General features: G+C 40.7%; 3 protein-coding genes across 5 annotated transcripts in view; 2 read left to right on the top strand and 1 right to left on the bottom strand.

Annotated features, from left to right (window-relative positions):
• Fstl5 (follistatin-like 5) overlaps window positions 1-27,822 on the bottom strand; it is a 34,582-nt gene that overhangs the window by 3,813 nt on the left and 2,947 nt on the right. The window contains exons 1-10 of one of the 2 annotated variants that reach the window (XM_070662835.1): window positions 23,867-24,999; window positions 6,691-6,792; window positions 5,174-5,303; window positions 4,060-4,293; window positions 2,717-2,898; window positions 1,971-2,105; window positions 1,618-1,750; window positions 953-1,113; window positions 519-642; window positions 22-321 (exon numbers count right to left, since the gene is read on the bottom strand). In XM_070662835.1, the coding sequence (XP_070518936.1) occupies window positions 22-321; window positions 519-642; window positions 953-1,113; window positions 1,618-1,750; window positions 1,971-2,105; window positions 2,717-2,898; window positions 4,060-4,293; window positions 5,174-5,303; window positions 6,691-6,792 (1,501 nt within the window). In that variant the 5' untranslated portion in view covers window positions 23,867-24,999. Of the gene's footprint in view, window positions 1-21; window positions 322-518; window positions 643-952; window positions 1,114-1,617; window positions 1,751-1,970; window positions 2,106-2,716; window positions 2,899-4,059; window positions 4,294-5,173; window positions 5,304-6,690; window positions 6,793-23,866; window positions 25,000-27,822 lie in introns of those variants that run through there. The other variant, XM_070662836.1, reaches the window with a different exon arrangement.
• Window positions 6,801-9,691, top strand: LOC139106251 (hemolymph lipopolysaccharide-binding protein-like). Of its 2 annotated transcripts, XM_070662844.1 has the most exons (3): window positions 6,801-8,096; window positions 8,491-9,026; window positions 9,231-9,691. In XM_070662844.1, exons 2-3 carry the CDS (start codon window positions 8,586-8,588, stop codon window positions 9,525-9,527), a joined length of 738 nt encoding a protein of 245 aa, XP_070518945.1. In that variant the 5' UTR covers window positions 6,801-8,096; window positions 8,491-8,585; the 3' UTR covers window positions 9,528-9,691. The 2 variants fall into 2 exon arrangements, with proteins under 2 accessions (XP_070518945.1, XP_070518944.1); XM_070662843.1 differs by having other exon boundaries at window positions 6,801-9,026.
• LOC139106252 ((11Z)-hexadec-11-enoyl-CoA conjugase) lies at window positions 20,801-23,574 on the top strand. The gene is made up of 5 exons (XM_070662845.1): window positions 20,801-21,026; window positions 21,204-21,334; window positions 21,521-21,726; window positions 22,447-22,629; window positions 23,213-23,574. Exons 1-5 carry the CDS (start codon window positions 20,801-20,803, stop codon window positions 23,502-23,504), a joined length of 1,038 nt encoding a protein of 345 aa, XP_070518946.1. The 3' UTR covers window positions 23,505-23,574.

The raw sequence follows: 27,822 nt of genomic DNA, 5'->3' as shown, positions 1-27,822 counted from the left end.
TAATATTTAAAGTTTACTTACTCGGTGTAGGCTGTTCCTGAATCACTAAACTGCTAATGTCTTTCGTTAGCCCGCCGGCGCTGGTCGCTTCACACATGTAAGCCCCAGTGTCGGCATAATCAACCTTCCTAATTAGCAATTTGGTACCATTCCCGATCACTTCGTATTTGTTGGGCTGATCCTCGTAAAGCTCCAAAGGTTTATCGTTCTTCAGCCATCGCACACGCGGTAGAGGCTCACCTATCACATGGCACTTCATCTTTGCCGTTCCCTTCGGCCGCTTAGATTGAAATTCTGGTGTCACCCTGACTTCGGGTACAGCTGGGGAAGACGTCACTCAATTATTCTCAACACCAGTTATTTTCTTTAATGCACATTTTTATATGTAAACTGCAATTCTTTGCACTTTCGCAATAGAAATTAATTAAACATAATATATTTTAAAAAACTTGGCACTTCGAGCAAGAACTGAACGTTTGATTCACTCGTCTACTTTACTCCTGAGAGAAATTCCTTACTGTATATGGTGAGCATGTGAGTTTGCACCACGTCTTGGTTCCTGAGGGCGTGACACGTGTAATTACCAGCATATTCCAACTGCACATTTGTCAGATAGAGGCTGCCGTCGCTGAGAACGCGTATCTAAAAAAAAAAGTGCATTTACGTTATCTCAATTCGTATGTATGTACACGAGTAACACCAATCCGCGTCGCAATATAATAATTATTTTATACATTTATTAACTTATGTCATTAATTATTATTTATCGAAATAAAGGAAGAGTTGGAAAAAAAAGGAAGTTTTTATTTATAGTTTAGTTTACTATACTATAGTTAATTTATATTATAATAAAAAATATGTTATTAATTAAGTAATTTGGTGCGCAGATCGTTACGTTTGCAGGGTCGACGGAAGTGGATGGGGATCGAATTATCTCGTTCAAGTAAAATACCTCCGGCTCGCTGAGGGTCTCCACGTCCGTGCCGTAACGGCGCCAGACCAAAGGCGGGGGTGGTGTTCCGGTGACGTCGCACTTAATCTCAACGTTGTCCCCGACCCGCGCGGATATGTGATTCACTTCGAGGGATTTGTCCAGCGATACCACCGATACACCTGCGCAGATCAGAAACCGCCCTTATGTATTATGTGCACGTTATACTTCGGCCAAATTGAATGGGGCTCGCTCGTTCGTCGGGCAAACTTTGCATAATAATTCCTCGCGGTCGTTTATATATGCGCGATGGCACTGTGCCGGCCACGTGTGCAGTCTGACAATTCACGGCGAGGCTATTGTCTACGGACAATGCGTCCTGCACCGAGAGGCCATTATAACGCGGATTACCGCGAGAAAATTATACGCGAATGGTTAATCACCACCGTTATGTTACACTAATTGCCGCAATAAGATTACAGGTTGTTAAGTAGCGATACGAAGCCACGGCTCGTGAAAGCGAAGATTTTCCAAGCTCCTGCCACGCGAGCGTATTTCGTTTTAAAAAGATTTTCTTTGAAATTTTTCTAACAAAGGTGTGTTAACTTCGTTATTGATTTACAAATCGCCGGCGATTCCCCTCCGTATTAAATTATAAAACGTATCCCTGCGCAAACGATACCCACTGTAAAGCTTGCTGAAGGCCATATAGAACTCGTTAACATTCAATTTCCCATCACCGTCGGCGTCGTCGTAGCTGATCATGTGGCTCAGGTTGCATCCCGCGGATAGCTCCTCCGTGTTTTCCTCCTTGGCGATCTAAATGTTTGAAAGAGCTCGAGCATTATTTGCGGAAACGCCCGGCGCAATGGAAAAATCATGTTACCCTCCATTAAAATAACGACCGTCTACTAAATCTCATCGCAAGTACTTCTCCTTCAGCTTAGTTAAACTCAAAAGGGCGGGAAAGAAGGGGGGGGAAAAAAAATGCTAATGAAGAAACACTACACGAGGGAAAGTATATTCAATGGTAAATCACCTGCACGAGCTCCTCCCGCTCCAAATTACCATCGTTGTTCCTATCGTAGTGAGAAAACATGATGCTGACCAAGTATTCCTTGCTATGATTATCCTCGGCCATTAATCTGGCATGGCTGTACAGGAGTAGGTTATCCTGCAATAAATGAGATGAATTAAAACCGATAAAACGGTACACCGCGATTAAGTTTCAATAAGGTTAATGAATTTTTCTAAACGAAATTAAATAGAGTTACAGCGCGCCGCCGCAGAGGGAAAAGACTTTTAAAACCGACGTCGTATGTATAATCGATGTACTTTATCTGCATGCGCTCGCACTGAATTCTTTATATCGCTACCGAATTTATACATTGACTCAAGTATATCTATAATTTATAGGGACCTTAATTTTATCTCGCGTAAGGTACGCGAATAATAATTGTAATATGCATATTTCAAAGTTATTATTACTTGATAGGGAGTGAGAACGAATATTACTCGCCGTATCACAGTCTGATAACAAATTCAGATCCTCTCGTTTCTGTTTCACATGCTCCAGTAAGTTCTTTATTGGAGCTATATCCGGCTACGGCCGGAGAATATTAATGAATAAATAAAGTCATTTATATCGCAGCCGAGGAAGATACGAAAAAGAAAAGGGGAGAGGAGTCGGGCAGAGGCTCCCCTCGGAAGGTGGGACTCTAGTTAAATTTTCGCGCGTCTTAAATTAGAAATTATCGCAATGCTGAGCGAAATCAATAAACGTACCTTCATAATCTCGTATTCCTGCGCCGAACACTCCTCAATACCGTGGCCGTTCTTTCGCGGGATCGATTTGCCCGAGGAGCGATGCTTTATTTTATTCTTGGACCTGGCGTACTTAGCGATATTCTTGCCTCTGGAGGTGTGGTAGGCGAAGAAATCTTTCCGTGCCTGCGCGCTGTAATTACCTGAAAATGATGGAACATTCCGTAAACTTCGAGTTTCCCATGTAACGACATCTCCTTTTCTTTTCTTTTTTTTTTCCTCCCTAATTTTTTTTTTTTTTCCCTCCTCCTTTGTCGTTACAACTCTTAACAAACTAGGCTCCTGCACGGCTGCCATAAATTAATAGAAAAGTTCCAAGTTATTATTGAGTTCATAATGAAACCAAAGTTTTCCGAGTCCACTAGAGATCGTGGTTTCTTTTTCCCGCAGAGTAAACAATGAATTAAAGTCGAAAGTATTGGAAAAAAGATTTGGATAATCTTTATTTGACGTGTCTTATAAGATTTGAACTTGTAAATTTAATTTACTGATGATTAATTGATTAATTAAAAGAAAAAAAAGGTTACGCTTGATTTACGTTTTAAAAAAAAAAAAATAATAATGAGTTGCGATTGAACGTTTTATATTTGCTCGCGCGGTTTTCTAATGAGATTTTAATTGTGCCAATCATTTGCGATTACGATTAAAAACTTAAAATTAGTTAATGGCATATCGATTAATGTATTACATTTATTCTATTAAACTTAGTGCCCGATAATTCCTGCCGAGTAATTAAGTGAAGTCAAATCCAATAATTAATTAAATTAAATTGATAGATAATTAACATTATAGATGATTCGGTGTGCATTATCGGGGTCGACGAACCCCCGAGGTTCTTTAATTTCGTTAGAATCTTAAAATACTAGAATTGATTCCCAGTAGCAAATCTCGTTTTACATCCCAGAATTACCACCGCTAATATTAACCGAGAGTTCGAAGGGATACGAGAGATTAAAAGATCTTCAAAAAGATAATCGGGCATTCAAGATGACCGGTCGGTGGTCTTTCAACGTCGAGATCAGAAGAATCCACAAAAACGTAGAATACTTCTTTCGATAAAAAAAGAAAAAAAAAAAAACTTAAACTAATAAAACGAAATAATAAATCATTATAAACGTGCAAAAATTGCTGTCGTCAAAGTCTTAATAATTAAAAATAAATTAAAATAAATAACTAAAAAAATATATTTAAAAAAAATATATATAAATGCCTTTTAATTTTTTCGCCGAGGTATTTATATCTCGTCGCATCCTTCCGAGCCCTCTGCGCTTTTGCGGACTTATTGTTCGACAACACGTGCTCACCATTGCCGAGGCATCTCGAGAGCCTTCGCGTGGTTAACGGCGTGCCGGCGTCGCAGGCCGAGCGGTGCATCTCGCAGTGATTGACGTACACCCTGCCGTCGCTCGCACAGACCGGTCGATGCCTCCGCGCGCATCTGCGAACGCAGACGCACGCGGCGACGATCTCCCCGCCGACCGCGGCGACCTGGCACTCTCTTCCCGCGCCGCAATACTTCACCAGGCACGGATCGCTGTCTGAAAGAGCGGAAAAATATCGCTGACGTCCTCTCGCCCGGGCCCTTTTCACGGCCTAGGCGGGAATATTGTTGCACGTCGGGGGAAAACGCGAGTCCGTGGGATACGCGCGGGCCGGCCCGCGTGTCATAAACGCTCCGCGATTGATGACGAAGGGGGCGGGCGATATCTTATATGCGCGAATGCGGAATACCTTCGCGCCGCGAATATATTCGCGTCCATTCACGATAAAATTGCCGATCATCCTCGGTAATGCGACCGTTCTATCTTGCTGCCATAAATCACACCCGCGCGGCGCCGTTGGATCTCGAAACCTTGGAATACCGTCGAATCATTTTCGGGGATTGAAGAAATTATTCCTTCTTTTCTAAATTTTTTTTCTTCTTATTTTTTTTTATTTTTTATTTTAAAAAAATTTTTTTCTTTTACGATTCGCGAGATTTTTATCACCGAGATTTGATAACGAGTATCGAGCGACGGTTTCCTGATATTATCGCGAACGATAGACTTCCCTCTGCCGATTCGATCGCCGTCGGTTCAATTATATCCCCCTCGGTCGCGTTGCCTTTCTTTTATTCGCGTTGCCACGCAAGCGTTTCACGCAACTTCACGGGCTATGTGCGCGTTTTTCTGCGTCATCGCGATCACGATGATCGTGGGATTGGTGCTTTACGCAATTTCGGCGGCGTACGGGTTGGTTTAACGACGACACGGGATATAAACGTGTACGTAGGATACCGGCAAATTGTAACCGGGGATACACCCGGTTTAATTAAACTTCCCGAACGGGCGCGTACCCGACGTACAAATTACTAATTGACAATATGCGGTGAGAGGGAGAGAGAGGAAGAGAGATATAGAATTCAAGCGGTTCACGCACTCTTGTGGACCCGCCGGTTCTCCGAGTTTCCAGATCCGTCGTCCGTCGAGATCGCTGTGGTGGATGAAGGATTCCCGGTGTCCGGCGACACGCCATTGTTGTCCACCGTAAAATAACGATGTCTCGAGCGCTGAAAGTAACGAATATTCGCACATCAGAGATACCAGCGTTGAATAAATCCCCGTACATATATAAGAGATCTCTGTTGGAACAGCGCGACGGATGGCTACGAGAGGCAATCGCTTTCCTTTCGGCGACGTAATACCGAAAAGCCGCCGGGAAGAGTCACGGAATTTCTAATCGGGCTCCCCGCCCGTTCTTTGGCGATTCGCGGTCGCATTCTTTATCCGTTCGCGAGGACCGCGACGTATTTCAAGCATCTTGCGAATTATTCGCTCGTCGGTTTTAAAGCGCCTTCGAGTCGCCGGAAGCTGACCACCTCCTCCCCCCCCTTCCCTCCCCGCGAGGGAGGAAACGCGGGGGAGGAAACGCGAAGGGTGGCTACGCGACCCCCGCTTGTTTCCGGACCGAATCGCGGTCGACGTTATGCACTTTGGCTCACCCTTGTCGGGCTGACGGTCGATCTCGTACCTGGTAAATACAGCGCCGATGTCAGAGTACACTGATAAATGTCCGTAGATACGGGAGGGGAAGAGGGAGGGGGGGAGAGAGGGGGGAATGCGGATTACGGTTACTATCGGGTGATAAGAGTTACGCGAGAAGTCCGCTGGCTGGAGCGAAGCCAAGAACATCCGCGAGAAGAGAGAGAGAGCGCCTACGTATGACGGTCATCAGCCTTCAGACGAAGGTTTATGCGGGTAATAATGTCCGCGTAGCGAGAGAAAGGGACGAGGATACGTAGGGAGGATACAGCCAAAGGACGTGAGGGATTTGTATAATCGAGCGATAAGTTCTGTCCCGCGGACTTTGGAACGAGCGCTGAAAAGCTTCCCCGGTGGAAGCCTAATTTCAGCTATTAATCTTCCGGCACCGATCTCGCTTATATGTACGCGAATTTATTTGAGGGACGCGGCCCTTTGAACCGACGCTAATTATTCATTTTTCACGAGATCTGCCTCGTTCGCCGGCGCGCCGATTCAGCCGAAAGAGCGGGAGGGGTTTATCAAAAATCGATTACATCTTTATAGAGGCAAGAAAATTAATTAAAACTAATTGGTGTAATTATGATCAATTAAAGTACAAAGGCCTCGGGCAAAAGTTAAGAAAAAAAAAAAAAAAAAAAAAAGAAGAAGTCTTATTAATCATTCGATCGCCAAATTGCTTTCTCGGCTTAAGAAATCCTCGATATTTTCGTCGAGTTCAATTTACGCTATTAGCTGTAATCTGTACCTCGGCGATTTAACTCGACGAAGTGAATGTACGTCGCAGCTCGGAATGAACGTCTCTCGTCTCGTTTAGGAAATAATTTCGTTTAGCGACCGTAACAATAAAAGCGGCGAGGTAATACCGCGGTTAGATGAAGATACATAACATTACCGTCGATAAAATGTACTTACTTTGTAACGAAGTATATCAGAACCGAGTGCAGGAGCAATATAGGTCGAGGCGATCGAAAGCAACAGGAGATGAAGGGCTACGAAGCAGTGCTTTAGTCGCATCTGAAAAGTATATATCAAAAATTGCATCAGACCGCTATCAAGTTCATCCTTTTGTATTGCTTTATCATTACGGTTCCTTCGAGTAAATAAGGAAGAGATGTTCTACAAGCTAAACTCGATAAAAATAAAGACGATTGGACGTGATATGAATTATCGAGTCGCATTGATTATTTCTAAATACATATCTCCTTCAAATATCAAATCAATATATTTTAATATTATTATACATTTTTTTTCTTTTTTTATTTTAATTAAAAAAAAAAGAAAAAAAATGCGGGATACGAGATAAATTTCTTGCAGCGCTCTAGCGTCGCATCTTTCCAGATGTCCGGGAGGTTCAGTCTCGTTTAGTACCTTGAGGGGCTTAGATTTCTTTCTATCAATTACGTAACTGCTTGTAATTTATATTCTTCTAATCCAGTGGCAGCCGTCAGCTATCTCTCCTCTTTAATATATGCGCCGCGAAAAGAAAAAGAAAAAAAAAAAAAAGGGAGAGAGCGAGAGGAGAGAAATCACTGCGATTTTGTATGCCTGGAAAATTTACAGTGCTATATTCCGGAGACGTTTACACGGTAGAGGTTGGCCCATCTTAAATCTTCCGATTAACTTCGAGCGCGTGGCTGGGTTCCATATTTTACGCGCCCGGCGTTTGTAAATTTATTGTTAAGAAGGGCACTTGTGTATACGAACTGCAAACGCACGGTTCCCGATCTGCGAAAACGCACATCGGCCGCCGGCAGCGAAATCATAATTAATTAGAATATCGAAAGCGCGTGGATTTAATTTTGACCGATTAATTAAATGGTAATCAATTGAATCGAATTTTAAATAACATTCTTAAGTTATCCCTTAAATCATCGCGACGAATTTTTATTTTTTTAATATTTTTTTCTAACGTATCGAGAATACTTGTCGAAAATTGTTTATCGGCTAGAAAAGCTAGAGGAATATCGATTGTTCTCATCGTCGGTCGTTTTAAGTATCCGAGCTAAGTCGCCTTTTCGAACAAGTAGCGGAGTAAAAGGCCATCATTTGCGAGCCACTGCCGGCGGTCCTTGAACGATTGTTGATGATGACGAAAGGCACTGTGGTCTTTTTGGCTGACTGAGCCATTTAGTCTGCCTCGATACGCCGAGCAGTTGGACCTAGGGTCGTAGGGGCGTTACAATACGAACAGGCTTCAGTTCTTTTTTGATCTCGGCCTGCTACACATCTGTTCTTTCTTACAGTTTTCGGGGAACACGAGACTAATCGTCGCTTGGAAGTTTTCGGCTTTCTTCCAGACTTTGAGATTTTATTTTTTGGTAAGTATTGTGTATTATTTTTAAATTAGATATTAACATTTTTATACAACGACTTTTCACGTCTTTTAAATAATTTATTATTTATTTTAAATGTTTCTTTTTTTATTAATTTTATTTTTATAGTATTTTAATTCGTTTTATATTATTTTTACACAAAACAATTTTTAACATGTTCCTACGTCATATTAAAAATACAGTTATTTTTATTTTCGATAATCGACTTTTCCTTGATAAAATATTAACGTATCAGTTTCGAAGCAACAAATTTGTATAAAAAAATAACTTGCCTTTTACCAACTATAAATTCATACGATCGCGATAATTACAAAACCTTCCCAGAGACGTTTCCTTTTTCTTTCGTTTCAATTTTATCAATGATAGTCTGTTTCCTCAGAAATCTGCGGACTCGACGGATCGTTCGATCGCACTTCTCAGCGGGAGGAGTGCTTCGCAAAAGCTAATCTCCGAGGAGCGAATTCGCGAGGAAGAATGATGATGTACTTCTTGCTCGTCGGTTGCGCCGCGCTGCTCGGCGCTCACGACAAGTCGTTTGTCTCGGCCGCGCCCGGGCACGGATACGACGAGACAACATCCGCGGGTATGACCGGGAGTGCGCCGGTTGCGGGCATCAATAAACCGGATGCCGCCTGCTCGTGCCCGACGTCGGTCAATAGCACGACGATCGCCGGAGAAGCGGACTGGAGCCGGCAGCATCTCGAGCGCTTGTACACGCAAAACGTGATGCTGCACGGCATGGTATGCTCGTGTAACGTCGCCATGCGTGGCCCGATGAGGGATGATTATCGTTACACGTCGGGGATCGGCGCGCACAAGCTGCATACAAGGGCGGCCACGTGGAACAACGCGAGGAAGTTCTGTAACGAGGAGGGCGGTCAGCTCGCCATCATCAATTCCATCGCGGAGGAACATGTGAGTCAACCCTCATCCTGAATCACTCGCGGTTTAACGTACCGCGGTTCTCAACTAAATTAATTTATTTTATTCTATTATTTCTTTTAATCGAGGCGCGCGAAAAGCACGGACGTCACGACGAACGGCCGCGATAAAGGCTTAATTACGTCAGCCCGATTAACGTCCGCGCGGCGAGTAATCTCTTGATTTTCTCTCCCTCAGATGCTGTTGGAGATATTTAATCACTCCGGACCTATTAAGGGCGCCGCGTATCCGGACGCGGCCTTCTTAGGTATACACGACCTTTACGCGGAGGGTGATTGGGTCACGGTGTCGGGCGATTCCTTGGCGAAAGCCGGTTACACCAGGTGGAGCGATAAGTGGGGCGGGCAGCCTGATAACGGCGGAGGCAAACAGCACTGCGGCGCCCTAATGAAAGAGGGCGGCATGGACGACGTCGCGTGCGACGTCCCATTTCCATTCTTCTGCGAGCTACCGGTGATGCGAGCTTTGCAATGAGAAAATCACGACACGCCCGACTCCCCTCCCCCTTCGTGCATTTGTAAAAATTAAGCGCACCGCGAGGATCCACGTGTTCATCTACGTAATATCTTAGCGGCGGCATATCGCGAGCATCATCCATGTAAAAGATCCTTCTCGAAATAAACTTTATGGCACTCGTTTCTTTTTTTTTTTTCTTTTTTTCCTTTTAAGACGCTGTATGTACATATAAAACTGTCTTCTCTTCGTTACATAGTATAATATTTTACTGAAACTTTCAAGTATCTCTCTGTCATTTCCTGTGACGAGTCACTTGATGAAATACCTTCCTCGATTTTTTCTTTTTTTAATTTGTAAGAATTAAAAGGGGCGAAAAAAAAAAATTTGTAAAAGAAAAGAACAACAAACAGGTGTAATATCAGGGGTGAAAATTAGCGATTCTAATTAGCTGCGTGTTTCTCCACGGTACGGTTGTATTCCTGAAGTTTGGACATTGCAAGTTTCAGTTGTGGCACAACGATAGTATTACACATTGAGTTGTGTTGCGGGAGTTCGCAGCGGGATGAGAATTTTGAGTTATAGTACCACCGCAACAATTCGTAAATAATATTTAAAAATTCGCAAAAGTACACACGTCAGTTTGTTGTACTATTTTTTTTTTTTTTTTTTTGTACGCTTACGTTAAATCGAATCGATGTTTCCTATTCAAGCCTCCCTATTTTTCTTTTTTCCTCTCTCTCTCTTTTTTTTTTCTTTTTATGGAAGCTTTAACCTCGCACGTTACTGCCAAAGTATAACTTGCGAACCCGCGCGATTTACGTTTATAGGAAATAGTTATAGCGCGCGCGGTACGTTTCGAAGAATAAAGAATTTATAGAGGCACCGATAGAGAGCAATATAAGCCAAATGATGCGAGCTAATATTTACGACGCGGCGATGTAATTTGTGGCTTTTGATTTTGCCGAATCCTCGGTGAATTGCGTTTGATATCGAGAAGCGCCCGGGAAACAAAGCCAAACTCTCCACGCCGGCTAATATTAAATATGCCCGCGCTGAAAATCATAGTTAAAAAAAAAAAAAAAAACCCCAGATGTTATTTAGCGGATAATGACTGATACCTTTTAATTAAATTAAAAATTAAATACACTTCGTTAAGAAATTAAATAAGTAATCGTGCGCTGCTACAACGTCGAAATTATTACTAATTGATTTACGCGCCAATTATTATCTATCATTTATTTTCTCTTTTATATCTCCTGATGTATATCTATATTATATATTTTATATGAATATAACGATAAGAAATATACCTTTGTGCGGTATTGAATTCAGAGTACATTACACAAAAGACCAGTGATATAGAACGTAAGATACCTTCGATACGTTAATGCACTGCAAAAAGTTTTCTTCGTTCTGTATAAGAAGAAGGAAATCGTTTAGCTATTGTATTATATATTCCGCGGTCGGACAATCCGGTATTTCGGTCTACAATATTGCGACATTGTGTTACAGTTCGGCTGATTCAGCGACGACGAATGTATAAGTCTGTCTCGACTCTTTTGTGAGTCGCTAATGACGCAAGTTTCGCAGCGATACGCCGGTTTAATGAATTTCAACGGGATTGGCCCTTTTCTTTCGGCAAATCGTATTTCTTGCTACACGAGAGTTTCCACGGTGAAACAGCAAATAACTTTTCGACAACTTTCTTGAGCGTTATATAATATGTTTTGTGTCTCCCGCTATCGTATTAGCGCTTGCAAGCCAATTTTCTTTATTAATAACGAATTGACTTATCGCTCGAGAAATATTTTTATATAGAAATTTTTATTTATCTATGTAAAAAAAAATAAAATAAATAAATAAAATAAAAATGCGCTAAGCAGCTGGTTGTTTTTTTTTTATTTCGATACATTAATGCCTACATTAATTCCTAAATGCGTTTGATATCGACGAGCGCTCGAGATATTCAATAAAACGTTAACTTCTGGGTTACGAAATCCGTCGCGTTCAAACTTAAAAATTATTAGGTAATAATAGTGGAAAAAATCATGACACGCGTCGAGAAATGAATCGTGATCGGCGCACCGCGGCCTAAAATCGCCGTGAAAATTAAAACACCCGGATAAGATGATATAACGTTGCGATTACGCGAAACTCACGAACAATGTCGTCGCTCGTTCTTTCTCACAATTTGCATTTGATGATGCTGGAGGTTGCCGTGGAAAACGTAACGAAATTCTTTCATTACCGATTTTAATTGCATAATTATAAGTTTAATGAAAACATTATATATGCGTGACGCGTTAGCAGTTACTTAAATAAATTACGGGGCCGTTAATTGTCGGATCGCGATAACAGCTGTTTGTTCCCTGGACCTCGGCGTTTGACAGAGTCACCCTGAAGAAAACCACCGTCATGTTTCGCATGCTGGACGAAGAATGGGTCGCGTTATCGCCGTGCCGGCGCGATTGCCGTCCTTATCAAGGCTCGAACTGCGAAAACGAAAAGTTTCGCGGCGGCAAATCCGTCGTTTTCCCGGTAACGGCGGATTTCTTCGAGGGAGAAGTGGGCGACGTAAATATCGAGCTATACGTCCAGAAACGAGCGTGCAAGTATTTCGAGACGGTCTCGCGCCAGAAAATTGGCTTCGCCGCCGTGCCGGTCGATAATCTGTTGAACAGTATCGCCAAACAAATCCGCGAGCGGAACGAATTGGCGGAACACTTGTCGGACTCCTACAAACGGCGGATTATCTCGAGGTGATAACCGCTGAAAACCGCGAACACGTCGATCGTTGACGATTATAAGAAATTTACTTTCCTCTCGTCAATTTAATTATATTTTAATTTTAATTTTTTTTTTATATTAATATTAATTTTAATTTTAATTTTTTTTTATATTAATATTAATTTGAATTTTAATTTAATTTTTTTTTATTAATATTAATTTTAATTTAACTTTTTTTTATTAATATTAATTTTGTTGGGAGTATTATAAAATACGGATTGCGTAAGAAAGTCACCGTGCGATCGATCGGAAGACTCGCGGAAAAGTGCGTACTTCCCTCGAAAGAATCCGACTCTTTCTTTCGAGGAAAAGTATCCGCTCGGTATCGGTTAAGACGGGGCTTAATAATACGGTGATTATGTCATTTTCAGGTCCACGATGGGAACGTACGCTTTGTCGGACGAGAACTTCCGGGACACCGCCGCTACGGTCTCGCTCTACATTCGGATCAGTTATCTCGGCAAGTGTCTCGTGACGGAGATCGCGCCGGTTGAAAGTCTACGCGGTGCGTTTTACATTCGCGGGGAATCGGGCGAGAAGCAGACGTATCTTTCTCGGCAGCTGACGTCGAAGGAGCTTCAAAGCGGAGGCTGCCCGCTCGACGTCGGGCTGCCTCATGTTCCTCACGACCGTTTAATATGCCGCTGCGAGAAGCTCGTTAAAAAGGAGGCCGCGGATTTAACCAGTAATTGATTCAATTGCTCGAGACTAGACGCTATTAAAAGATCCTTATATTTCATGAGAAAATATTTTAGTTAATTGAAAAAGAAAAAAAGGAAAAAGAAGAGAAAAGAAAAATAAAATAAAAGTAAGGATCTCTCGTAAGCGAATAAAATTTATTTCAAACAAAACTAAAGCTTTTTTTGCGAAATATTCGTTTGTACAAACTGAATAACGAGAGTTTGTTTCTTTTTTTTTTTTTTTTAATATATATTTATTTTTATATTTTTAATAAGTCTCTTGAAAAATAAGCGATTCGTTATTCTCGCAAGGTTTAACAAGGCCACCGTGTATTTTATAAAAATCTAGACGGGCTTAGATTTTATCTAGAAATAAACGACGTGATTGCAAACAGATTTATGGATCGACACGTAACTTTTAGCGGTGATAAGATGATAAGAGAGGCCGCCGCGCGCCGCCGCGATTGCAGGCGATCGCCGCCCAGAATTCATTCAACGTGAATAATTATAAATACAATTTTAGATACTGCTAATCCGTAGATTTTTCGTTGCAGAACTCGCTGAAGAGGCGACCGCGATTAGAAAAAGAAAGGCGTCCGCCGGCGAGAATTTGGACCACGCTGCGAAACTAGTCGCTGACGTCGACGGAATTAAAAAAAAGAGGATGATACCCGCCGATGCGATCGTGGACTCTGCCGCGACCTACGTTCCGGAAGTTGTTACGAGAACCGGCGCGATTTCCGTCGCAAAAACCGATACAGAAGCTGCCGCTAGAGGAGGAGAATTTGATAACGCAACTGCAGCTTCCGCTGCGATTTCCGTCGGAAAAGATGTAAGGGATACCCTTGTAATTAAAGACGGTGAATATGATAGCGCGGCTGCTGCGGACGGCGCTGCGAAAATTCCTGCGAATGCCGGTAGAATCGAGACAAGAAGTGCTAATGATTACGGAACATTAGGACGCGACGGAACAGATGCAGGCGCAGATGTAAACGCGCCTGCGAGCACGAGCGAGAGAGTCACGGTTCCAATAATGGTAACCGATAACGAAATAATTGATGACGAGCAAACCGATATTTCTGGAAAGAATTTTATCGATTCCCTACTTAAAGGTAAGCGTAATTAATTTTGTCTTAGAGAAAAAAATTTTTCTCATATACTCTGTTCTCTTTTTTTTTGTTAAAAATTCTGTAGACGTCTATTAAAAATTCAGTTATCTCTAAGAAAAAAAAAAAAAATTAACGAGATGCCTATTTAATTTTATTTATTATATCGTGAGGCTGTTGAATAATGCGCGGAGGTACATATAAAAGGAAACAAAAAAAAAAAAAAGACATAGGATTGCTTCTCTACAGACGCGGATGCTGCAGCAGCGAAAATGAAAGGACACGCGATAAAGGACAATGGGGAAAGGACTTTCAGGAAAGTGTTCTCGAAGCCGGGAAAATCGAAGCGCGGAAGAAACACGGCGACAATCGGTATCGCGGAAAGAGGAAAGAGAATTTTTCCTACGCCGTCGCCTTCTATACCGTTTCTGCAAACGTATCCTTTGTGCTGTCAATTGCAACCGCATCTAACTTGTTTCACCGATTGCTTCGACGTTTCACCCTGTTATTGTTATTGGACAGCCCGTCCTCTTCAATTTTTTTTACACCGTATAAACGAATTTACGAACACCACGGAGCGCCTTATCAGTTACGACAATAAGTGTAATATTTAATTCCAGTTACGTAGCTGACGAAATAAAAACGATTTAACATCTCCCCTCATTTTTTTTAAATATTATTTTTTGTGATTAAAACTTTTATACGAGCAGTCGAGGTTTGATTCTCGCGACTCGGTATTGTTTCATTATTTAAAAAAATTATAAAAAAAAAAAAGAAAAGAAAATTAACATTACTGTTTGAAATGTAAATTATTCTTTATAATAATCGGAAAATAAATGCATATACATAAAACATAAAAAGAAGTTAATATTACTCACGTATGCTAAATGTGCTAAATAGAGTTGCCGGCGAATTCTATTTAATTTTATAATCAGTTTAAATTTCTGCAAATATGTGGAAATCTCTAAATCGTTAAAATTATCCTGTTATAGGACAATCATAATTTACAACGTGAAAGTTTGCGCGTCATTATTAATGTACATTTTTTAAGCGGGCATATAAACATTTATCATCACAACACATAAAAGTAACGATGCGTGCTAAAGATGCTTTAGATAGCAGAAATAATAACGTGACTGAGCGTAATGAAATTTATTTCGCACGGCTAAGTACATATCGCGATGTGAACGAATTGAGAACACGTATCGTTTTTACATCGCTCGAATTCCACCTAAATTTTATCTCTCATTTTTTTTTTTTTTTTTAAATAGTTTTTTTTTTTTTTTTTTTTTTTTAATAAAATAATAAAAATCTATACGAGTTTTAAAATTTAACATTTTCGAATAGAGACTAAACGTCCGAAATAATTTCGAGCGATTTTATAACTGCGGAAGTATAAATTGCAATTTTATTTTCATAAAATTGTAATGGTATACCGTGTTGAAAAAATGTTTACTTTTGTCGCAATTGAACGGCAAATGTTACACGTAAAAAAAATTTTTGTACCATCAGCATTGATACCGGAATTAGTTATTGTTTAAAAAAAAAAATCTAATACTTCACGTTCGAGCGATGGCGTGAATGATAAAAATATTAATTCAGCACAGGTTTTAATGTAAATCGCGAGAAAACCGTGTTCTCCATTTATCTATTCATTTATAATAGAGACATCCGCAATCAAGTGCCGTTATAATCTTTCAATTTTAATGATTTTCTTGCGTACGTTACAATATAAATCGAAACATAAGAGATACTACTTCTGGTTATAAATTTTATTGCACGTTAGAAAATGTATCATTAATCGTTGAATTAATTTCTTTACAACTGTTATGCATTTTTTTCGTTTAACTTGTTTCTTTCTTTTTTTTTCCTCTTTTCTTTTTAGTTTTTATATTGCGCCAAAGATCATCGACTAATAAAATTATATGTACCGCGTGACGAATCAAGAAGGAACTTGTATCACAAACATAATGGTTTTTGTATCAAGCTGTGAAAGGTCTTCGTTTAATTATACTCGAAAGGAAAGTGTTTTACGATCTCTCTTTTCTCAGATTTAAACGGAAACTGCTCTACCACACAATCATAAGCGTCCTGTATTATATCAGTAAAAAGTATGCTAGGTATAAATCTCTAATCTAATGTAATTTTTGTTTTATTTTTTATTTAAATTAAATTAAACTAAAATTATTAAAAAGTATTTTTAATAATTAAAATTAAAAATAAAAACAATTAAAAATATTAAAAAGAAATACGTAATAAAAATTTATTTTATTTTTTTTTTTTAATAATTATCAAATTGTCGCGATTGGAAAAGTAACGAATTAAAATCTACTGTTATTACATTTTACTGCATTGCGATATAAACAGCTCTGAAATTTATTTCAAAATCGTCACAGTTTAATAGATTTAAATAATTAATCTAAACGTAAACTTGCAGTCAAAACATAATAATAATAAAAAAAAAAAGAAATCCCACACCGTTATTTTAACCAAAATAATATAAATATTTTTCACGAACACGCACGTTGCCGCGTACAAAAATATATTGTACGTTATACAAACGTCGGTATGTTGGCGTCGTTAATACATACGACGTCGCAAATAGAGCAGTTGCTTTAAAAATTAGGTGAGAATCAGAAACTAGGGAAAAGCGAAAGGTTCCGGTTAATAGGCAGGACATGTATTTGAACCGCAAGAAAACGCCGCTTCGCGAATCAAGACGCGCGGCTATTTCTCCTACCACGATACTTGGATCCTAACCGTGTCTTTAAATATCTTATGGGCTTCCTTATAAACGCAACGTGATGCACCGAAGATTGCATTGACTCGATCGAGGAGAAACGATACGGTACGCCGGGCAGGTGCACCTCGGCAGATTTTTTTATTCGATCGTCGATCGTCAGCAAAGCTCGCGGGGACGTTCGCGCACCCTCGACTTAATTAATCGGTAAGTATCCAACGTGCAGTGACAGTGATTGGATTAATTTTCGATTACATGACAAAGTTAAATTTTAATGTACATTAGAAGTAACTAATTAATTTAATCTGGGAGGGAGAAAGGGGAGGGGGGGGTCTTTGTAATTAAATATTGATATATTGTATTATACGGTGCGCGATACAAACGTGGGATATATTAATGATATATGAATCCGTAATTATTATTATTTTATTTTATTATATATTTATGACTGTGGTGGGCAAAAATTGCGATTAAACCAGCGTCGCCGCCAGATATCTGAAACGGTGTTTGTTGCGCGGATTAAGAACCGTGGTGACCGGAGTAAAAAATGTAATAGGCGGATGGGACCGACAGCTGTGCTTATCGATGGAGATTTTAACGTCGGGCTTCCTGCATAACAATGCACGCGGATAGACATACTTTCTGAATAGGCTACCGGGCACGATTCTCCTCTTACCGGATCGGAAAACTTTGACGGGGCTCGTCCACGAAAGTTACCAAGATAAATCGATCCGATATCGTCGGGCGTTCCCGGCGTCGCGGTACGGTGACTGGGTGCAGCGAAGAGGCGCCCGTGGGTCGGCGGCATCGACATTATTTATAATAATATTAATCGCTCAATGATTGACCGGGACCGGGGCGGCATTGCGCGGAACAAATTCGTTTCGAATACGTGGGCGCGCTCGACGTGCCGGCGGGCGGGCCGCGTAACTGAATTATTTCGGCGCGATATTCGATTGCGCTTTGCCGGGGATGAATTCTGTATTTTTACCGCCGACAAATATGAGCAACGATACACGCCCGGTGTAATGAATTAAATAAACTGCTTTACGCTCGCGTACAATTATCGCTTCGGCGGCGTTACCGGCCGCGCGGGGCTCTCGCGCGTATCGATTCCGCGTTCAAAAGCAGATTACGCACAATCCCGATAAATATCGCCGGCATTAAGTCGGGGTGCTCGTTTGCCCCGGAATATTATTTACGAATATCCCGCCGCCGTTTACCGCCTTACCAAGGGGCGCTTACCGGCGCAATCGTATACTTTCTCTCCCGCCCCATTGTTTCGCCGGGTGAATGCGATTTAGCGTGTATTTTCGCCGCGTTAAACCCGCAGCGGGATTACAAGAAAAGGGGTGGGTTGTAAACCGCGGGGGAATCTCCGGGAGTACGGGGGGTGCAGGCGATAGAAGCGCATTATCCGCGTGTACGCGCCGGGTGAAATATCCTCCTCCCCCGCGCGCGGCTGGTTCATGCATATTAACGTAAGTCACGGCACCCGGTCCTTACACGAATCGCGCGTAACAAAACAGGGTGAAATCGCGGCCGCGTTTTATGAGCGGGGGGACTAACCGCCGTTATTACGATGTAGATTACGGTATCGCTGGCCTGTTCGGGCTAAACGACGCGCGAACGTTCGCGCCGACGTCGTCGCGCGACGTAAAAATGTATGCGAAGTTTATCGCGCGGAATTGATAACGAAAAAGCACCACGCCTGGAGCTATCTCGAAGAAATACGAAGCCGAGCGTATTTAAATGTATTAATTTAAATGTACCTAACTCGATATAAATTTTTTTTTTTTTTTCTTAGCGGCTCCGCCGACGTCGAGAAATATCGAAGCTGTGCGCTTGGCTTTCAATTGTGATCATTACGCTCGGATATCGCGACTGTCGGATCAACTTAACTTTGACGGGGGGAAAAAAAAAAACTGAAAGGTAATTTCATTTCCCAATTTTATTTCCGTAACGAATCGATGTCGCTCGGGAATCAGCGTTTCTTTCGCGTATGTAAATTTCCACGACGGATGAAAAAGTTTTATTTAATGTTTATGTATGCGAGGGAAGAAAAAAATTTTTTGCACGCTGTATCTTTTTATAGAGAATATGATAAAGCCCTCCCAAAAAATATATACATATGAATGTAAATAAAAAGAAAAAAGATTGGTATTATTAATGTGACACCAGAAGCTTTCTAATATTGTTCGCGAGACTTTCGTCGGGAAGGAAGAAAGTCTGAGCGATCGCAATAAAATTAGCGTGGCACATTTATCATTATTTTTATATTTATTGTATATATCGCGTCAAAAACGAAACTTTTACGTGTCAAGTCGCGTAATTAAAGGATCTAATCATTTGTTACGGGAAAACGAATCGTACCGTTTTCTCGCAGCACTTTGCAAGTTTTTACGCCTACTTTCGCTATGTTACGTTAATTGAGCGTGTATGAATTGGAAATTGGACACACCGCCGTATTAAAATCCACAATCGAATTGTTTAATCGCGCGATTCGAAGCTCCTGCGGTTTACCATCGCGAGTATTTTTTATTATTTTATTTTTTATTTTTTCCTCAAGCGTGCTTTCTAATGAGAGTAAGTAATACTTGTTAATCTCGCGGATGCACTTAAAAACTGAATATAAAGTAAGTCTCGTTATTCATAAACTGACTAATATTAGATGTACGCAGCTGAAGGCTTTTATTACAAAAGTTTTTTTTATTACACGTATATAAATATGTATGCATTGGCTCGTTGAAATCACTAGCGCATAGCGCTTTCCGTCGGCGTCGCGATGCTTTAAATATGCATAATGCACGTTGATTTTTATAATAAATCCGGTCGAACACGTGTTCGACGAAATAAATTCAAAAAGAATTTTTTCTCTTTCTCTCTTTCTCTCAGTGTCTTCCGCCACGATGTACAATCATCTCGAAATAGATTCCGTATTTAAAGAAAAGACTTATTGTTAGATGTTTCGTGGTTGAGCAACTGTTATCGTTTGTCTACGGCGAAAATTTGTTATCTCCGATCTAACTTCGAGAGCTCGTTATCCGCGCGATACTTGTTTACACACCGACAAAAAAACGCGACAGTCCGATGTCAACATACGCCGCCCAGCTGCCGATCTTTATCGAGCGTCTCGTTCTCACGACCTTCGCTCGTCGTTAAAAAAAATAAAAAAAAATAAAGTAAAAATTAAATCCCGAACGCAACCAGTGTCAATGTTATTTACAAATCGTTCGACAGCGAGCGTGACGCGGTAATCATTACCTTGACCGAGAGAGAACCTGCGTTTCCCGAATTTTACGCCAAAGCGCGAGGAATGCCCGGCGAATGCCGCTCGTTCCGCGGGAGAGTTCGCAAGCGCTAGAATCGCGCTCGTTATCAGCGGCGATGCGTATCGCGTTCATTGATGTACGCGCGCGAGTCGGGGGAGAAGCACGTTTCGTTCGTTTCGACGCTACCGATTTAGACGACGCGTCTAATGCCGATAATTACAACCCCGGGACGTCGAGACGCCAGTTATGTACTTAACAATAGCTTGTTAGCGCGAGATACTACGTAACGAGATCAATATGAAATCCTCGCCTTTATCGGATTATGCGCCTCACTGTACAATTTCGTAAATAACGTTGTGTAACGCGTAATCGACTTGCTTCACGGTACCTTTACGATCCGCTCGTCAAACAGCGGCATTTAATTATTTTATAATACAAAAATTTAACGAATAATATTAAAGTGTTTTATTTATTTTTTTTTTCTTTTTCTAAAATCTTCGAAAATAAATTTACTATTATTTACGGCCAGTGCTTTGTCATATTTATTTTTCGCGGAACACCGCGGTGTTCTTTCAATATCCTTTGTCAAGTTACATAATTATTAAAAATAAAAAATATATATATACATAAAGATAAAAAAATAATAGTAAACGTGGATAAAATAAACCAACGTCCCGGTGTTATTTTAAATATACGGCTTCCAGCGATGTACAGTTCAACGATAACCGAGCACGAGGACAATAAAAATCGAAAGTCCGCCCAGGAAACCGAAAATGGCAGGAATTCGATTCTCAATCAACCGGCGATGCACATGCCAGCGGAGCAGCCATTAATTTGGCGTAATATCATTGTCATTGCTATTCTCCATGTCACGGCAATCTATTTGTTTGCTACGCGATATCGCGAGGCGAAATTCTGGACCTGGATGTGGAGTACGTATAACGACAAAATTAAATACCATTTCATTAATCCCAATCCCGCCGAGATGTAAATTGATAATTCGCTTTGTCCCGTTATTATCGTTATCGTCGCGACGCGTCAAGGAAACAAAGTGAATTAATTCCGTTCGCCGTTTATGTATTTTAATTTTTTATATTATTTTTCCCCAGGCATCGCCTATGCTCATTTGTCCGGTTTCGGTATAACAGCCGGGCTTCACCGTCTTTGGGCGCATAGAAGCTACAGAGCTAAATTGCAACTCAGAGTGCTACTTATTTTTTTGTACTGCATGGCCGGCCAGGTAAGAATTCTTTACGATGTCCTAATCGCGATCTGATTGCGATCCAATCTAAATCGTCCAATCTAATTTTTTTTTTTTTTAATTTAAAACGACGGTTTTGTATTAAAATTTCGTTTAATTATAATTGAAATTATAGTGAGATTATATTGAAAATTAAATTGATATCTTATTTTTCTCAATCGCCAGATCACTCCGTCGAAATGGCTTCGTGTTCATCGGACGCATCATAAATACACGGATACGTGCGCAGACCCGCATAACTCAAATCGCGGCTTTTTCTTCTCGCACGTCGGCTGGCTGATGATGAAGCATCATCCAGCGGTCAAGCAGTACGGCAAAAACGTGGACATGAGCGATATCGCGGCCGATCCCGTAATACGATTCGCTGACAAGTGAGCCCTAGCATTCGGTTTATATTTAAAGCGATCGATGCCTCCTTCGTTAATGGGACGCTCACGTCCGAGAAATTTAATTAATTGCAGTTGCACGATCGACTTTCAGCGATTGAATATGATTGAACGAATTTACCGGCGTGCGTCAGTTTCCATTACTATCAATCGTCGTAGGAAAATATAATCTTCCAAATGTATCTCTAATTAAACTCTATTAATTTCTATGTATTTTTTTTTTATTTTTTTATTTTTTTTTTATTTTATTAACGCAGGTTTATAAATAAAATCAGTTTTAATTCAAACAGCGAAGAGATCCCTCGCGGAGAATAAAAAGTTGATAATATTACATTCACGCTCAAGGTTGCGAAAAGCAAATAAAAAATAAAGTTCGACGTTTGCAAAAAGAAAAAAAAATTAAAGAAAAGAAAAAGAAAAAAAAAAAAATTATGACACAATTAAGTTAGATTGCGCGCGAACTCGCTTCGTAATTATCCAAAGTGTTTGAAATTGCACGACTCCGAGATGAGAGAGATTAAGTAGTGATCAATCAGTGTGAAAAGCCTCATTAGAGAACGGAACTGTACGCCAGCATTGCTATTTATTTTGATTTATGCACTCGAGGTCTCGCAGCCGCGCGGAAACTAGACGCCGTTATGCCGCTATTGAACTTCGCAAAGATGTACGTTTCCTTGACGCGGTTTTTTTTCTTTTTTTTTTCAGATATTTCATCCTGATTATGGTGCCGATGTGCTTTATCCTGCCTACCGTGATACCGGTTTACGCGTGGAACGAAACGTGGGACATAAGTGCGAGCAGCGTGCTCGTTCGCTACGTGCTCGGATTGAATTTCACTTTTTCCGTCAACAGCTTCGCTCATTTGTGGGGCAATCGGCCGTACAACAGGTACGCGTTTAATCTCTCCGGCTCACGTTTGCGCGATTATTATTAGTAAAATTAATAGCCGGCACAATATTCGGGCCGCGTTTAAATGTAAATGGCCGAGGTTTTAATTTGATATAGCAGATTACAGATTCCGATAACGGTTTAATGGAACTTTGACCGAAATAATCAAGCGACATTTTTCAAATGAAGAAAAAAGAAAAAAAAAAAGAGTAATTAATAATGAAATATGTTTGGCAATTTTTAATTACCTCTTCCATTAAGTGTATATTAATTATTTTCAACGCGTTTTAATCTGTTCTTGTATTATTAATAAGACGCTGATTTTCTTTCTCTTTCGAAATGTAATATTTAAATTATAAAAATTGAATTCTAAAAAAATAAAAATAAAAAAATTGAAAAGCATATTTATATTTAAAAAAAAATATATATATATTGCATTAAATAGAAATTGTAGAAGGTTATTCCGTTTAAATAATCTGTTGCGCGATATTCCGGAAAAAGTTCGTTCGCGTAATCGGCCTGAATCGAGCCGTGTAACTTTTTATCTTTTTTTTTTATCTCCCTTCATTTTTTTTTGTTCTAGAACTCTTAAGTCAACGGAAAATCCGGTGGTGTCTTTCTTTACCGTAGGCGAGGGTTGGCACAATTACCATCATTGCTTTCCGTGGGACTACAAGGCTGCGGAGCTTAGCTTTTACCGTCTCAATTTGACTACCGCTTTTATAGATTTCATGGCTTGGTTGGGATGGGCGTATGATTTAAAGACACCGAATCCTGAGCTCGTCGATAAATTATGTGAGAATAAAGGTGACGGTACAAACGGTCTTTCGCGAGGCAAAGTAGGTATTTCTGAGATATCAGATACTGTTCAATAAGAAAAAGAAGGAAGAAGAAAAAAAAAAAGAAGGGAAGAGAGAGAGAGAGAGAGAGAGAGAGAGAGAGAGAGAGAGAGAGAGAGAGAGAGAGAGAGAGAGAGGCGAGAGAGACGGAGAAAACGATAAAAGAAAATTAATAAGTATGTGCATCTTTTAATACGCACATAAAATATTAGTTTCGCCTTTTTCGCTGTATCAATAAGACGTAGCTTTTTAATTTAATATATTTAATATACTAGTTTTTTAGATCCTAATTCGTGCTCGTTATTATATTGCGTTATTATATTGCGGACATTAATTAATTACAATAAATCCTTTATAATAGTTACAATTGAATGATCTACAGCGTGTCGTTTACTTACATTTAATTTCAGCTAGGTTGAGGTAGGCTTTCCAAGCTTCCTTCCTTCCTTCCCTCCTTCCTTCCTTCCTTCCTTCTGTAGCAGTGGATTATCCTGACGTCTTGTAACACTTTAAATCACTGAACACTATATTACACTGCTCTGCTGTTTTTTTTCTAATTACAATCACTCGAGAGACGAACGACCGAAAGAACGAAGTTAGACTAACGCGGCGATTTTTCACGAATAAAATAAAGAAACGCGACGGTCATTCGATGGACAAATTTGCACTCTCGATATTCCTAACCTCACTTCCACCGGGTCTTCACTCGAACTGTCCTCGATCGCGACACGAGAAGCTGGCTACGTGAAACGAGGTCCAGAATCACCGCTTAAGTCTTTGGTCAGCTCTCTGCCGGTAGAACGAACGTCGAAGAATGTTCTCCATGCGGCGACCGAGACGGGCCGCGACGTAAAATGTTCCCCGCGCACATTATCACCCACAAGTTCGTCAAATGTCACTTTACCGAAACGGGACTTCAGTTCGTAGGGCACTCGGAGTAAGGCGGGATGAAGATTCGCGACGAAAAACCGCGAGAACCCACGCAGAGACCTTAACATCCGTCGCGAACGTGCTGCTCTGAACGTGGTCGGCGTATTCTGTCAACTGCGCAGGCGGGCTGCGCATACCGGTGGCGAGATCCGGCGATCGCACGGCGCGCTGGGTCAGCCATCTTCCTGCGGGTCTGCTCGATCTACGGTGAGGTGAGGCGCGGAGAGAGGAGGGAAGATCCGTGACGTCACCCCCTGGATTTTTTTTTACCGGGTCTTCGCAAGGATTTTTTCACCGGGTCTTTGCCTGGATTTTTCTCGAGTCTTCGCTCGAGTCGTTCTCGACGAAGACGCGCGAGGTGCGAATCTCATGCTCTCGCGACGACGGCCGTCGGGATCCGCTGAACGTCGCCGACGGAGATGGCGCGCGAAGCGGGTTGGTAACGCCGAACACAGCGCGATTCAGACGGGACGCTACGCGCGCTGCACCCGCCATATCACCTTGTTCCGAAACACTTTTTTAAGACACAAAATAAAGAACGGAACGACGAGTTGAATAACACACGAGTGCAGAAAACGATGCCTCGTTCCCGGGTCCACCACGTCGACGCTTGTTCGTACGCGATTTTTTCCCGTCCGCGGTCGAAAATACGCGAAATTGCAGAGCGATCGGCGAGACGTCCTCGCGACTCGAGCACTGCAATAAGACTGGCCGTCATAGACTTCGGCCATTAGATAGAAGGAGAGGACCGAGTCAAAAAAGTGAGACAGCAATAGGTCCGATCGTCAGCTGATCGTCGCTCTGTCCTTCTCGCGCGGAGTTTTCGCCGAGCTCGACGCCGAGTTAATTTATTCACATCTTTTCGATGCATTTCGCGAGCTCGAGGCGTCTTCCTCCAAAACAAAATAGACAAAACGAAGCGTTTTTTTCGCGATTCCAAGATCTGTCGTCACCCACAAGCTCCCAAATCGTCGCCGTTATAAAACTTGTTCGAGCCAGCCCCAAAAATAATTTAATATTAATAATTTATATTTCTTAAAAGAATCACACACAGTAATATCGATAGCTTAGATTTATTCTCGCTCAGCACGAAATGAGCCAAGTGAGAAAAACCAATCAACGTCACGGAAAAGCCTCGTTAATTAATAAACATTAATTCACACGTAACTCCAATTTCTTTCTTTATTTTTTAAATAGAATAAAATACGAGTCCATTATTTAATAGCTTAATGACAAATGTACCTTCCGTAATTATTTATTTGTTATTTGTTAGAGCCAATATATTTGCACTCGAATATATTTTAAACTCTTTGCATTCCACGAGTTCAGGATGACAGCGTTACCTCTGGTTAAATTTCTATATGCAAATAAATACATTTTAATAAGCTATGTTCGACAGAATGTTCGGTATTTGTTTACACGAAATATATATTTTTTTTATTTTTTATTAATATTTCGAATATATTGCTCGCCGTAATGGATTCAGCAGGTTGGAAATTTCATTCGAGGATGTACTTTATCTAACAACAACGTTTCCCAATCGCGCCGCGTAGGTCTATTTTTAATTTAACGAAATATTACAAAATATATGCGCGCCGAATAAATGTATTATCTAAAATTGGTTACATATTATTGCCTTTGATAGAATTATCTTCGAAATTTCGTGGATAATGCGCGGACGTTATATTAATTTCTCACATGTAATATGCACGATATTACGGTATGGATGTATGTCGAGCAAGCGGAAATGTATCGATATTTCCGGGAATATTTTCAACAACTATGAAGAGCAATATAGATATGAAAGACCGATTCTATTACACAATTAAATAAATTTATCGTCAAATGATACGTGATAAGCTTTAATGATGTTTATAGGATTGTATTTTGTTATGTAATCGTTAGCATCTCAATCTACGTACGCACGAGTATGCATTACTCCTCAATGACCAATATCGCAGATAAACAATGCACGTAAGTCCGCGTTAATATTAATAAAAATATTAATAAATTAGTTCATAATATTCATTACGGTTCGATCAACGTTTATTTATTCGCGGTGAAATTAATTTCGAAGTTGTGCAATAAAGAGAGAAGGAAAATTTTTTAATAGATGTTACGATATAGTTCTGTTTTCAATAACACAATTTTTCTTTTTTTTTCAATTTTAATATAAATGATGTAATGGGAAATTGGAATTTAAATTAATGTGCTTTTATGAATAAATAATAAGCTATGATAGCTTTAATATGCGACTCGTAGCAAAGTATTCATAAAACGTAACTGATTGAAAAGTTAGTTAATTAACGCTTACAGCATAAATTATAACTTTACGTAATTCGCCGATTCTGGATTATATTTTTCTTCAATTTTAATATATTGGCTTACTGCGTATTTTAATCGAAGGATAATAATGTAAGCTTTAATTGAACGGACGTACGTACAATGTTTCACGTAGGCCAAGTAAAAGAAATTATTTCCGCGACGTTGAAACCCACCCCTCCTTCCCGGTCGAAGCTTAAACAGCCTATTTTTATAACGAGTACATCCCGACATACTTGACATTCCCCGTCGCCTTTCCGGCGGCGCCCGGTTAGGAAATTTTTGTTCCCAGCCCCGATAGCGGAATTTTAAGCGCAGCGGAATTTTAATAAAGGCTTTGTCACACGATAGGTATCAGGTGTATCACACGGGCCCGGGGGTCACGCGTCTCCGACGACCTCTGCGGTCAACGATTTATATACGTAAACGTCCCACATAGGCGAAGTCACGTTTCACCGATAAAAAAATAAAGAAAAAAAAAAATGAAAGAAAGAAAAAAAATAAAAAAGGCAGACGCCAGAAAAGTGTTATCGATCCGGATAGCCTGACGTCGCGCCGTTTCACCCGGGGGTTAAATTTAGTATTTATCATCACGTATTCCGCGGAGTCTACAGGTAGCGCTTGCGCGATTCCACCACGTCGCGCGTCACGCACCCTTATACGCGCATATGCCTACCCGCGTCTACTACCCTCCACATACGCGCTCGGGGAAAGACACGGTTGCTTCCGAACCCAATTACGATTCTATGATATTTCTAGTCGCCGGATACAATTTTCTAATCGATTCGATCGCGCTCGTCGTTAAAAATAAACGCAAAGTCGCGTCTATATCCAGCGGGGGAGTAACTATTTCTATTCTTTTTTTTTTTTTCCATCCCTCAAACGCGGCCGGCGCACACGACCGCGGCGAAATGTATTTACTACTATGTGGATGCATTACGAGCATTTGTCTATTTTTGTCACAGCGACCTGTCGTGTATCGATCAATCCTCTAATGTTTCTGTAAATGTGGCCGGGAAACGTGTGTTCCCGCGTTTCCCCCGAGCGCGTCTCGTCCGAACGAAAATCTAGGGCGAGAAGAATAAAAAGAAAAAAAAAGAAA

The sequence above is a fragment of the Cardiocondyla obscurior genome, linkage group LG10, assembly GCF_019399895.1.
Source record: "Cardiocondyla obscurior isolate alpha-2009 linkage group LG10, Cobs3.1, whole genome shotgun sequence".
Lineage (NCBI taxonomy): Eukaryota > Metazoa > Arthropoda > Insecta > Hymenoptera > Formicidae > Cardiocondyla > Cardiocondyla obscurior.
This window is presented reverse-complemented; position numbering and strand designations above follow the sequence as displayed.

What these genes read in the sequence shown, in the direction of transcription:
- LOC139106251 (XM_070662844.1), top strand. Translation starts at nt 8,586, where the DNA reads ATGATGATGTACTTCTTGCTCGTCGGTTGCGCCGCGCTGCTCGGCGCT. An exon ending in ATTCCATCGCGGAGGAACAT is followed by an intron (nt 9,027 to 9,230) that starts GTGAGTCAACCC and finishes TCTCTCCCTCAG; the next exon opens with ATGCTGTTGGAGATATTTAA.
- LOC139106252 (XM_070662845.1), top strand. Translation starts at nt 20,801, where the DNA reads ATGTACAGTTCAACGATAACCGAGCACGAGGACAATAAAAATCGAAAG. An exon ending in TGTACTGCATGGCCGGCCAG is followed by an intron (nt 21,335 to 21,520) that starts GTAAGAATTCTT and finishes CTCAATCGCCAG; the next exon opens with ATCACTCCGTCGAAATGGCT. An exon ending in GGCAATCGGCCGTACAACAG is followed by an intron (nt 22,630 to 23,212) that starts GTACGCGTTTAA and finishes TTTTTGTTCTAG; the next exon opens with AACTCTTAAGTCAACGGAAA.